At 48.6% G+C, this 12,760-nt stretch overlaps 2 protein-coding genes and 2 non-coding genes across 5 annotated transcripts; 1 reads left to right on the forward strand and 3 right to left on the reverse strand.

Moving 5' to 3' along the window:
• Window positions 1-253: 253 nt before the first annotated feature.
• TRNAF-GAA lies at window positions 254-326 on the reverse strand. Its single transcript has one exon. It is a non-coding gene; the product is annotated as a tRNA-Phe (tRNA).
• A 181-nt stretch (window positions 327-507) lies between these two features.
• Window positions 508-3,577, reverse strand: LOC101757949. 2 transcript variants are annotated; one of them, XM_022825471.1, is made up of 10 exons: window positions 3,398-3,577; window positions 3,174-3,280; window positions 2,920-3,057; window positions 2,705-2,807; window positions 2,039-2,113; window positions 1,864-1,964; window positions 1,616-1,753; window positions 1,422-1,494; window positions 1,038-1,326; window positions 508-953 (listed from the first exon to the last, which is right to left on the reverse strand). In XM_022825471.1, exons 1-10 carry the CDS (start codon window positions 3,492-3,494, stop codon window positions 878-880), a joined length of 1,197 nt encoding a protein of 398 aa, XP_022681206.1. In that variant the 5' UTR covers window positions 3,495-3,577; the 3' UTR covers window positions 508-877. The 2 variants fall into 2 exon arrangements, with proteins under 2 accessions (XP_022681206.1, XP_004963647.2); XM_004963590.2 differs by having other exon boundaries at window positions 1,616-1,759; window positions 3,398-3,574.
• On the forward strand, window positions 757-829 carry TRNAK-CUU. Its single transcript has one exon. It is a non-coding gene; the product is annotated as a tRNA-Lys (tRNA).
• Window positions 3,578-6,792: 3,215 nt separating the features above from the next.
• Window positions 6,793-8,053, reverse strand: LOC101771447. The gene has a single exon (XM_004961409.2). It carries the CDS (start codon window positions 7,935-7,937, stop codon window positions 7,041-7,043), a length of 897 nt encoding a protein of 298 aa, XP_004961466.1. The 5' UTR covers window positions 7,938-8,053; the 3' UTR covers window positions 6,793-7,040.
• Between the last annotated feature and the right edge of the window lie 4,707 nt (window positions 8,054-12,760).

Raw genomic sequence — 12,760 nt, forward strand, 5'->3', positions numbered from 1 at the left:
GGCTTAATAGATTCGTCTCGCGAATTAGCACAAGGTTCTGCAATTAGTTTTATAATTAGCTCATGTTTAGTCCTTCTAATTAGCATCCGAACATCCGATGTGACACTGTTAAAGTTTAGCACCTCGTATCCAAACAGCCCCTAGCCGTTCAGGAGTGAGAGCTGCGACTTTCTTCTAGTATGTTCTGCTAAGGAATTTGGCAGTCCCATTAGATTGCAAACTTGTCCTGCCCAAAAAATGAGAAATCTGCGAGTGCGGTGAGCGTGGATCGAACACGCGACCTTCAGATCTTCAGTCTGACGCTCTCCCAACTGAGCTATCCCCGCTTGATGCAACTTTTCCAAACATATGCTATATAGCAGAATTGTAAATAACATTGGTTTCTTTTCAGTTTCCACCTTTTTTACGTTGGCCGTAATCTGGAAAACCCATATATTTCTACATTTAATGAAAAGCCTCTTTATTTGCAGCTAAAATTACAGTTTGTTGTATAACAGGCGTGCTTGTTATTTGGTTGCTTTGACATGTTTTTGTCACATCATGCGGTCTTACATACAAATGCTAGTGGTAGCATCCCACATGCAAATTTAGCCTAGGCAAGGTAGGTGGCTTAGTATCACCATACACCACATATTTATTATTTAACGTGCAACATAATACAGTTTAGTGACTGAAAGGAAATGTTCATCGTATGTCTTAATCAAAGTTATTACCATTTAATTTTAAGTAAATTCTACAAATTTTGAAAGCATCCAAGCCCGTCTAGCTCAGTCGGTAGAGCGCAAGGCTCTTAACCTTGTGGTCGTGGGTTCGAGCCCCACGGTGGGCGCTGTTAGTTTTTTTACTTTTGGTTTTTACTGCACAGCAGTTCGGTCGGTCAGACAGCGTAGATCCTCTTCACTTTCTTCATCTTCCTCCGGCAGATCGGGCAGCCGCCATCTCCCTCCAGGATCCTGCAACGACATTGCTTTCGCCCCGTTTAATCACTCCTCTTTGATCACAGCATCTGCGCGCTTCGAAAGTCCGAGAAGCTTTACCTGGCACCGCACGCGTAGCAGGTGGCGGAGTGGCCGCACGGGAGGAAGAAGCAGTCCTTGGGGGCGTCGCAGCAGAGCACGCAGCCGCCCTCGCCCCTCTCCTCCGCGCCGTCGCTGCCGTCGTGAGAGACGGAGTCGTAGGACGAGCCCAGGCTCGCGCCGTCGTCCTCGTTGCTCCCCGACAGCAGCGGCGTCCTCCTCCGGTCCGCGCCGCGGCGGCCTCCGGTGCAGGGGCCGAACAGCATGTCCAGTATCTCGTGCAGGAGCAGCAGCACGATGGCCAAGATAGCTGCGAAGGCGCGGGACATGGATTCAGCTGGCCGAATCGTGGGCCGTGTGAACATTGGTTTTGCAAAATGTTGCAGGTGTCTGGGCCAGTACTACCTGATCCGACGATGTACACTATCCAGCGAGGTTCGTATGACAGTTCTACATGCTGTGCGTCAGAATTCAGTCCCTGGAGAAAAGGTTGTGCGTCAGAGATGAGTGCGTGCAACTCAAGTGGGGCATGGAATTCGGGTCCATAGTGGAATGGATAAGCATGAAAGAACCTGAAGATTACAAGAATGTGCGATTACCTCTTTCAGGCCGGACGACAGGACGGCGACATTTTGTCCTAGAAATGGTAATCTGTAGGTGCAGAGATCGTGGCCCGGCGAGCACCTGTAATCTGCTCCAGTGGTGTTGTAGAACATGGTCCTGATTGTGATGTTCAGCTGCACCTGCCGATAAGGCGATTAGAGACCTTCAGAGGAAAAGCCAATGCTGTTGCACATCATGTACGAACTCCAGCAGGCTTCCACCTAATGATGACTAGTTCACTCACCGTTGCGTCCTGATGGTCGTTTAAGTTGTGGACGGCAATGTAGTACTCGGAAGTGAGGTCAATTTTCTGTTCGATTGTTCCATTTTCTGTGGTTATGCAATCTAAAATCATTGATACGGAATGTTAGTACGTCACTGAAGCAGTTGTTGGTCGTTATGACTTTGACAGTGCTTACCCTGCACCGAGTCCCAAGACAGTGTGTTGCTCTGCGCTGATGGGATTTCGGTCCACTGCATAAACCTTTCCTTACCTAGATATTGAAAGGAAAAGATAATGGCACCAAACGCAGTAATATATTGGATTAGCTGGATTTACCCTACGGACTATTGTTGGCTATCTTACGTAGGAGTACTAATTTATCAGCAAGTGATGGCGTGATGCATGCTATCACATCTTTGCAGTTGCGATAGATGAACTTCAAATGGACCTAAATGTCAATCTATTAGGGGCTGTTTGGATACGAGGTGCTAAACTTTAACAGTGTCATATCGGATGTTCGGATGCTAATTAGGAGAACTAAACATGAGCTAATTATAAAATTAATTGCAGAACCTTGTGCTAATTCGCGAGACGAATCTATTAAGCCTAATTAATCCATCATTAGCAAATGGTTACTGTAGCACCATATTGTCAAATCATGGACTAATTAGGCTTAATAGATTCGTCTCGCGAATTATACTCTATCTATGCAATTAGTTTTGTAATTAGCTTATGTTTAGTACTCCTAATTAGTATCCAAACATTCGATGTGACAGGTGTTAAACTTTAATAGGGTGTTCCCAAACACCCCCTTTAGATATATCCCTCGTTTTGTTATACCTGAAGCCTGAAGGTACCTTACCTTGTGCAATGGTGATGCATAGTGGATAAGGCGCGTCAGTCTCAGACTTGACGCTGTAAGCAGCTTCAATTTGGGCTCCCTTGTTGAGGAAATATGCCCATTCCTGCACGATACAAGGAAACAACCTGAAGTCTAGAACTCAGCTGACAGTCTGATAGACACACTGCCTGACACTGACAGTAACCGGCGCGATAAGCACGTACTAGTGGCATTACCTTGTGAGAGTTGGCAGGCACGACGACGCGGCGAGCCTCCGACCACTCGGCGGGCACGTCCAGCGGCGGAGCTCCGGCCAGCCCGTAGAGCACCAGCCCACCATCGTTCCCTTGTGACTCTGCCTTCAAACAACTGACCTGCAAAATGCAAACGCGCTGAACACTTGATGCCTTCAGAATTCTTCAGAAAATGCAGAAATTCAGTGTTTAGCTGCCTCTTGGAGCATGAGCCGTAGACAGTATACTCTGCTCACCTTGAAGCCCTGCACGAAGACCGAGCTGGCCTGCACGAGCCGCGAGCACCCCGGTCCGACGGCCAGCTCCACGGGGCCGTAGTACCAAAGCGCCAACGCCATGGACGCTGCACAACATGAGCTCATCAAGAAATATGCTACAGTTACAACACTGTGACCCCTGACACATGATCAAACAGATACGATGGTCGTGAGGGCGAGGGTGACTCGAGAGAGCAAGAGACCGAGGAGGCAGGACGCGAGGAGCGAGACGAAGCGGAAAGTCGCCGCCTCCATCGAGCCGTTCACGGCGGGCGCGTGACGCGTGAAGGACGGGCGCATGGGGAGGGTACCTGGCGCATTCGTTCGATGGGGGCATTGGGGCGGATACTAGGTAGGCAGCCGTAGCCACTGGTCTCGCGGCGCGTGCGCAAGCTACCGGTCTGATTCTGACTGACCGGAGTAAGCGAGTGCGGCCTCTGTTTCTGTCTGGAACTGTGGATGACTACCGTCACCATCTCAGGAACACGGAAAAGATGTAAGCGTAGGGGATGCTGTTTGTCGAAGAAGACTGGTTACTGTAAAGTAATCTGTGTTGCACAGCACCACCATCTTGAAGAACTCACCATCAGTGTTTCTAGACCAACCACGAAAGAAAAAAGACATTGTACCAGCACGACATGCCATCCAATCCAAGACCACATGAATAGCATTTGACAGGGGCGGCAGCTTTGTGTTGGGCAATTTGGCTCAAAAAAATGATGTTATTTTTATAAATACCAACCAAAATTTTTATGCAGGTTCTTTTCAGGGAACGCATTGGCTTCGACAGTGGGCGCTGTTGCAACACAATGATGAGATAAAGGAGATCATGACAATCACTGGAGACATTGGCTTTTCGTTTTTTTTCTTCTCATGGATGGACGTTTAGTTTACGAATTAGTTTTTGATATTCTGGATGTTGTATTTAAACCTTATACGGTGATAGCATTGATAGCGTAATAATATGTGGAGCGATTTTCTTTTGTTAAAGAGATGAAGCCTGAACTCTTTACATTATTAAAGAAATAGCCTTTGAATTCGGAAACAGTATCCAAATCCAAAAGGACGCAGTCTTGCAGCGTCCGCACGATAATAAAAGGCCCATTCCACGTGACGTGAGAAACACCACAGGAGGCAAGGGGCCAAGGGGCTCTCGACCTCACCTGCGCCACTTTAGTGTTTTTCTTTAGTGATCGGGCAAACTTGTGAGCGAGAAGAAAGAAATATCACTGGACCGCGCTGCACTCTACGCTTTGCCGTCTCTCGAATCGATCGTCGTCATCGACATCACTCACCTCATCAGATGGTTTGGTCCAATCAATGGTTGAGAACTTGAGATCACGTTTCGGATCCCCCCAATCATCGCACCAACCCCATACCGTCCGTACGGCGCCTAACCCAAGCCGGAGCACGCTTCTCACGGTTCGCTTTTCGCCTCCCAACTGAAACCGCGCTACGGCGCCTGTGGCCGAGCCCCGCGCCCGTGACCGCGACGCGCGCGACAGCCACGGGGCCGCCGCCCGCCGGCCCTTCCGGTCGCGCTCCCGCCCCCGACCCGGCCGCCGCTCGCTTGATCGCTCCGCGCGCGCTGGCTAGCCTCTCCATCCCCCGTCGTGCCGATCCCTTTCCGCTCATCAATTCCCGTCCAGCTCCTGCAAGCAAACGGTGAACCCGACGCGCGCGCCGGCCGCCCCTGCCCGGCTGCCCCCGAGTCCGCATCATCGCGCGGTGAGAAAGCAATCGCGCCGGAGGAATTCGTGGAGCTAGCACCCCCGCGCTGTGAAATAAATTCGGTCGCGCGCCGGCCGTCAAATCTCGCCGCGCGACGCAGTGTGGCATCCTACTCCCACACGCCTGCTGCTGCGGTTCCGTCGCCGCCAAGCTCCGATCCGTGTCCGGCGGCCGCCTCTCCTCTTTCTCTTTCTCTTTCTCTTTCTCTTCCTCTTCCTCTTCCTCCGGCCGGTGATATTTCTCCGCGCAAGCCTATCACGGTACCTGCCGGGAGTGACTGACGACGACCTCTCGCCGCGGCATACTACGAAAACTACAACTTCTACTCCGTCGGGTGTAATGCCTGAACTTTCGTGACAACCAGCGACGACAGTGATCCGCGACAGATCGCTCTCAGTGGGATGATGGTCAGTGATTTGCTCAAACTAATTGCGAGAGGCGAGGAAGCTGAGGGCTCTACTCTTCCCGCTGTGGTCCCTGGCTTGGAAAGGTCTCTGTTGCCGTTTGCTCTGTGCAGGTGAGACTGTAGGGTCCGGCAGAACCATCAGAGTTAAAAGCGATCGTCTGCTTGGTGATAAGCTCGGAATGAATTCTGAAAGGTCCCTAGAAGAGGACGAGGACTCGCGAGCAACTTCGAAGTCAGCGACCGCTACTGCACATGCTGAGATTGTGAACTCGGGGCATGGAGACTCGCATCTGCTTTCTGGGGAAACTTCGTCAGTAGATACACAGCATAGAACAGAGACTGCAGAGTATAGGCCTAGCAGAAAGACCTGCTAGGGGTTTTTAGTTTTACCGAGCTGTCAGTTCATGTTCATCATCTGCGGTCCGAAAATGAGATGGTTGGCTCAACCTCTGCACTTTTTTGAGAAAAACCAGCAGCCTCCTCGAGCTGTGAGACTTAAGGCATATGGTTCAAAGCAGCTATCAGGCCCTTCAGGTCTTCATGGAGGAGCAAACTCATAATGCACGGGCATTACGCCGTGAACTTTCAACATGTCACGAATCAGGGACAGCAACCCCATGTATAAACTTCTTACGAAAAAACACCAGACATGCATGTTACACAGACCGAAAAACACGCTACCGAGACAGTGATTTCCTTACAGCGAAAACACACGTGCCACAGTTATAGTATGATCGTGAAATTAAAGGCCATTCAGCCCATAGAACAAGATGATTCTCTTCTACGTACCAAAGGTAGCGTTCATAAGAGAAGTTACCATACTATCCCTGTCCATGCACATGGTAATATCTGACCAAGTAGTTTTGGACTGTGGATAAGTGATAACTGATAACAGGGCCATGTATAGCACGATCTCCAGATCGGCGAGGATATGTGCAGGCGTGCAGCACGATAGCACTAGCTTGGTAGGTAGGGGCATGCGTCACGCGATCATGTCTACTACTATAAGGTAAGTAGGATATGTGTCCCAGATGAACGTGATTACCCCGAAGTCGACACAAATTCTGTGCAAATTTTGCGATGACAAGTTGACAACTCGGTGAATGCAGCATCGATCGTATCGTTGCAGTTAACCCAAAATCCCGAAGCACGCTTTCATTCGGAAAAGATCAGGAGCTTCAAAGCATGCACCGAATGTCTCCCTACTTGCCTATCCCTGATGTCACCGCTGTAACATCGAAATTTATAGGCGAAAATAGACTGCAAACCACAGACTCAATCTTCTTCCACACAGCACTGGAAACAAGTACTGTAACCGTTCAGTTGTTATACGTCAACACAGCACCTACCAGCAAGCTCCCTAGCTCACTGAAATCGTCTAAATACGCATGAAGTTTAACAAAGATTTAGCCCTCAACTACGAACGCGTAAAATGAAAATAGCGTAGTTCAAGACAGGAACTGAGAAGGAATGACGAACAAGTTTCAGCAAGTGTTGTTTTTCAAGCCTCAATATAACAAAAATCAAGCACTGCAACTCACACATCAAGCTGTCAAAAAAGCAGCTAGGAAAAGTTTCATGAGCTCGCAACATCGATCGATCGACCGATCGTCTAGGAATAAAACGTACCCTTATCTCCATGCATTGACGAATGCATGAACTACTCACAAAGACTAGAGGCCGCGTGATCTGCTTCTTCACCCCCTAACCTATCTGGTCAAGTAGAGCGTGCCCTGCGGCTGCTGCGTGCGCAGCTGCTCGTAGAAGCTCGTGATGAACTCGTCGGCGCGCCTGTCCACCGCGCCCCACCCCTCCTCGCTGTCGTCGTCCCACAACAGGTAAGGCGAGTCCGTGATCCGCACCTGCCGCGGCGCCGGGCCCATCGTCAGCGCCGGACACGCCACCGTCGGTTCGAGGTCGAGGTCGCCGCCGCCGTCGTACCCCGCGAGGTCCTCCGTTGCCTTGGCCGCCTCCTCGACGTCCATCAGCGTGAACAGCCTCGTCACCGCAGCGGCCGAGCCGTGGTAGTGGTAGTACTCCGGCTCCGACGAGTGGTCGCATCGTCCCTGGTCGGCGGCGCGCTCCTGCTGGCGGCGGAGGCGCTGCTCGCGGCGCCGGCGCTTGTGCATTGGCGTGCTCTTGCAGCTGAACTCGACCTCGCGGGGGCGGTACTGGTACTGGCACACGGCGGCAGCGGGGTCCATGGACCGGCACGAGAAGGAGGGGGCCGCGGGCCTCGACGACGACGCACGCCGGCGACCGTGGCCGTGGCCGCGCCCGCGCCCGCGCGGATACGGGTGCACCACCGCGGCGGCCGGGTCCATGGACCGGCACGACAGCGACGACGACAGGTACGTCAGCACCGGGTGCGGCTCCCGCGCCGCGGCGAGGCTGCGGCCGCGGTCGCGCCTGCTGCTGCTGGAGAGGAGGTGGTGCAGGTGGACGCCGAGCGCGGCGAGCTTGGGCTGGTGCTTCCTGACGACGACGAGGTAGGCGGCTTGCATCGCGCGCCACAGCTTCTTGGCGCTCACCACCCGGGCGCCGTCGCCATGAGGACATGGGGAGCCACCGCTTGAATCCATCGGCGACGACTGGCCGCTGCTCATCGATCTCGCCTTGTTTCTTTTCTCGTCTTGGAAAGATCCCCGGTGATCTTGGCCTTTGTCTTCCAGGAATGCTTGTGTGTGACAGGATGGATTGCTAGGAGAGGGCAGGAGGTTGAGGTATTTAAAGGCAGGGGCGAAATTAGCGTTCGGTATTTGTCTCTCTTTTCCTATATTTTTGGAATATCTGGATTTGATTGCTCAAAGAAGCCCAAGCACGTAACATATCTGTCTCCATAACAAGAAAGATAAGTTAGCTCGGGTAAATCATGCTTGTGAAAGTTTGTTACAACCAAAATACCCATAAACATGAAAATTGTCTAAATCAAGGCTATGCCTAGAGCACACTAAAAAGGTTATTTTGAACTGCGCAAGCAACTCCACACAATCTGGCATTGAGTTATCCTTAGGGATCAAAATTATCTTAATGTGTATTAATATGAGCATAAAATAACATAATTTTTAGATCAAATTCGATGCCACTGTCGGTGTTTAGACCCGGCAACCTATTGAGGGGATGACCGAGATAATGTTTTGGTTAGTGGGGCTCGTCGAGATCAGGAACTCGAAGGTAAATGCAGACACACGATTTAGATAGGTTCAGGCCGCTAGATTGCGTAATACCCTACATTCTGTGTGTTGGTTGCATTGAATTCCTTTGGAGGGGGTCCCTGCTTCGCCTTATATTGCCGAGGGTAGAGTTACATGTCGGTTGGTTATCAGAATATTAGTTGGATACGACTAAAGGAATTCTACTCTTATTATAACGAGTGCTTTCCTAATCCTCGACTAGTTCCTATCTTTTCATGTAGACTACGCTGTCCTGCACCATAATATCCATATCATATGCGTCTTGGTGTCCAGCCCTATATTTAGGACTGTCCAAACCTTCTGGTGGGCCCATAGATGTATGTAAGACAACCTCCCGAGTACTTTTTAGTCAAATGCAGCAGTTCCGAGCACTTTTGTAGTCTTTACCGACTAGTTTTGGTGCTCTTCGAGTACTTCATCTGGTTGAATCTTCAAAGATACCCAAAAATTGTCATGCGGCTAGAATGTGCTCAAACCTCATTTAACTCAATCTCATATTCTTCAATTTTGAATTTTATATGTAAGTGCGATAAAATTCGCACTCCATATGGAGTAGCCCCCGAGCCTTAGGTTGAATTGAAGAACCAGGCTGACCGTCAATCTGTAATTTGCATTACTTTTCCCTTAAAATCCGGAGAAATTTTTTTTTCTATCGATGGACACGTGGCACACAGCCCCTTGAGCCTTTAGCCGACTAGTTTGGTGGGTATAAGGGTCAACCTTTAGTCAACGTGACCATCTCTAGAAAGAGATCTTATCTCCTCCCAAAATAAAGGAAATTGCCAACCAGGTGTCTTGAATTCTGGGGATCTTTAAATCGAATTCCCTTTATTTGCGCAGTTTTTACCGTGCCACTATTATAAATAACGGAGGAAGTTATCACTTCTGTTTTACCCTTGCCATTTGCCTTTCCAACTTCCATACATTATCCCTAGCACCGCCGCCATTGTTCGATCTTCGAACACTTGCGCCACCGTCTCCCCACCAAGCAGCCCCCGAGTGTATGGGACTGAAGATGCTTGTGACATCAAAGATAGGAAGGAAGGCTACTGCGTCCAAAGCGGGCGAGGGCAAGAAGAAGAAAAGTTCCGATAAGAAAAAAGAGCCGCAGTTGCCGACGCCCTAATATGAAAAAATCAATCAGATGTGCCGCCAAATCCTATCTGTGCCTGGAAATGGTCAACTCTGAAGGAGGAGGAGATCAGTCGTAGCCGCCAAGTTACTCCAAGATCAGAACTTCATCAACTGGAGATCTGCTTATGACAACGTCTGCCTATTGAAGACCTATCTCAATGAGACGGTAATATTTGCCCACTTTTTTACGTTAGCATTTTTTATGTCACGACTCACCACCAAGAAGCATGGATCGGAGCTGTAGAATTCAAGCCGTTGTTCATTACTAATACAAAGCTTCTATGCACTACAGATTTGTAGTAATCTGTAATTCCTTGGACGGATCCATAAGCTACCGCTAAGCGCTAAGCTCGATACCACTTTCCAAATTTAATAACGCGCCACCACACAGCCAATGGCCGGATCAAATCAACAGTTGATGAGCAATGACCATTGACCAATAGCATGCTCCTAGCACATGCTCCTAATGATGGTGGCTTAAACTATACACTACAGGTTTGATTTTGATTACTATTTCGCTGTAAGCAAACTAATTGGATTCAAGCAGTATCTCAGATTCTCGCCGAATTTTTGTACAGTCAGAGGTTTCTGTCACACAGTTCGTTAAAGATTCAAGCACTAACTCAGATTCTTGCTGAAAGCTGTACGTAACCAACTCTACAAAATGCAGCAACGACGACCACTCCTATCTCCCCAACTCCAAGCATATGTAAAATGCTTATGCTTCGACCAATTTGATCCCCTTTTCGGGGGGCTCTGTACGCTTCAGCTAGATATTTCTGAATCTGTTCATTCAAGGGTACCTCGATCGAGACCTATAATGGCGACTTGTGCCCCGGTGCTGACTGATCAACTGCAGATTATTCAGGTATGGCTTCATTTAGTATTACCAAAAATAAGCCAAGTTTGGCTGATCCTAACTCGGCTATAGTGCTACGCTAATCTCGATCGTGTAATCGTGTTGTTGGCCGGGCAACTAATTTTGTTACCCTGAAATGTCATACGACGACTGGAGTTGGTTGTTAGCCTGAAAGTGATATGGCGGGCCTAACAATATGCAAGAGATAGAAAGGTTTGTGTAAATAATCTGACCCAGTTAATAGAATTGCAGAGACCTTGTTACTATAGGACTGGTTCGGATAAACTCCCTCCATTTCAAATTGTAGGTTGAGTTATATAAATATACACTATAGAAATGCTAAAACAACCTACAATTTAGGACAGAGGGAGTAATATTAAAACTGAAACTTATCCTTGCCAACCTTTTGTGGATTCTAACTATGAGCTCGTAACTTTGTGTGTGAAAATTTTGATGTGTTTGTTCACGCTTTATCTCCCCTTTATTTGTGACACTTTTTTCGCGAGGAGTTTGCAGTCTGAAATTTACGTATCATTTCGTATATATACACGTCTAGTGTTTTTTAGAGGCTTAAATTACTGAGTAATAACCAGACCACCAAATTCACCATCTTCACTCTGGGAGAGTAAAATTGGCCCAATAGTAGCTCGACCCAATTAGCCGTTTCGAGCCCAACAACTGAGGCAGCATCCTATGAAAAGGGCGCCGTATGCAGAACCGCGCGGGTTGTACACCGCAACATCGATGGAGTCAACGCAACCTGGGACACAGAAAGCTGAACGACAAAGACACAGATACGTGAACCAAAGCTGAACATATAAGTATGTTCATATACACAACAGTATGGATGGATGGGTGCATGCTACCTACTATAGCTAACCTGAACACCTCCTGATGCATCCTTCTGGGATCTGGCGGCGGCGTGCAGCCGTACCACTACAACGTATAATATACTAGCATAGATGCACGTGCGACACGCACGTGACATAAAAAAATTTTGACAACCAATAATTTCAAATTCTAGCTGCAACCAACAAATTTTTATTATTACAATTAGGAGCAAAGGTGTGTAATCCGGCAAAAGAAGCTGCGCTCCTATGCGCTACCATCTCCTTGCAACCAATGCTGCAGTGGCGCACTCTTGGTATTAGCAATTGTTTCCCAGGTACGTATAACCCTATGTTTCATGTAATCCCCTCTCTCAACCTTGTTGTATGTTGACGTTGAGCGACAATCGTCTGTTGCCCTCCTTTGCAATATAATCCGGTGACCCATCAAAGAAAAGATACCAATACAAACTGGCAGATGGCGGTCTCATCAGATTTTCTTTGAGTTGTAGCACTAAAAGCTGCCATCAATTCTTGGACAATAATCAACGAAAATTGGAAAAATCTCACATTTGTGTCTAATGAAGGAGGCACCAACCAACCATGCATTGTTCTTCCTCATGACAAGGTTCAGTGCTCCCGCTGAACTAAAATAACTGCTTGTCCAGGATAATGTGAGAGCATTGTTTGTTTAAAGATGATCTGAGAACTGACTAATTTTTTGTTTTAAATATTCAGAAATATTAATGAAGGTTAAATAAAACAATAGAATATTTGTTGATATAGTTAACAACAATTTCTTCTTTGGCAGAAGAGAAGAGAGTCACCTCCGATCCACAAGCAGTTACTCCCTCTTCTTCCCTTCATCAAAGATGAAGTAACTAAAGAACAATCAAACATTCAACAGGCAAGCAAAGGAACATCAAAACTTTAACGACAAATTGCCACTGAATTAATGCTACAAAGCTGCAATTTCTTAGAAAGAAAAACACCAACAGAAGGTGAGGGGGATGACGGCTTCATATTGAGTCCAGAAGAACCAAATCATTCCTATTTGTACTCCCAAATCAGCAAGCACCCACGACCTGTTTCTTCTCTCTAATCTCCTCTCTCTGTTTTCCTCCACGAGCAGAGCAAGCAAGCAGGTCATCGCCAAACCATTCCACCGGGCTGCATCCTCGTCCCCGCTCGTCGCGCTCATAGGGAGACACGGTCACGAGCAGCTGCCCCTTCTCTGCGTTGACCTACACAGGCACGGGTGGGCGGGCAGTGGGGGCAGTGGCACAACGCACGGAGGCCAGCGCCATCGCAGGTGCAACGGAAGTCCTTGGCAGAGGAGGATTAAATCTCAGGAAACCAATGCCTCAACAGGTGCTGTCGCATGAGAAGATGATGTATTCGACCACAGCTCGGCG

Source organism: Setaria italica, chromosome III, assembly GCF_000263155.2.
Source record: "Setaria italica strain Yugu1 chromosome III, Setaria_italica_v2.0, whole genome shotgun sequence".
Lineage (NCBI taxonomy): Eukaryota > Viridiplantae > Streptophyta > Magnoliopsida > Poales > Poaceae > Setaria > Setaria italica.

Excerpts from the sequence above, each read along its gene's own strand:
- LOC101757949 (XM_004963590.2), bottom strand. The coding sequence starts at position 3,494 with ATGCGCCCGTCCTTCACGCGTCACGCGCCCGCCGTGAACGGCTCGATG. Across the intron at positions 1,965-2,038 it reads GTCTTGGGACTCGGTGCAGG|ATTGCATAACCACAGAAAAT; the intron begins GTAAGCACTGTC and ends CAATGATTTTAG. Across the intron at positions 1,760-1,863 it reads ACGACCATCAGGACGCAACG|GTGCAGCTGAACATCACAAT; the intron begins GTGAGTGAACTA and ends CCTTATCGGCAG.
- LOC101771447 (XM_004961409.2), bottom strand. The coding sequence starts at position 7,937 with ATGAGCAGCGGCCAGTCGTCGCCGATGGATTCAAGCGGTGGCTCCCCA.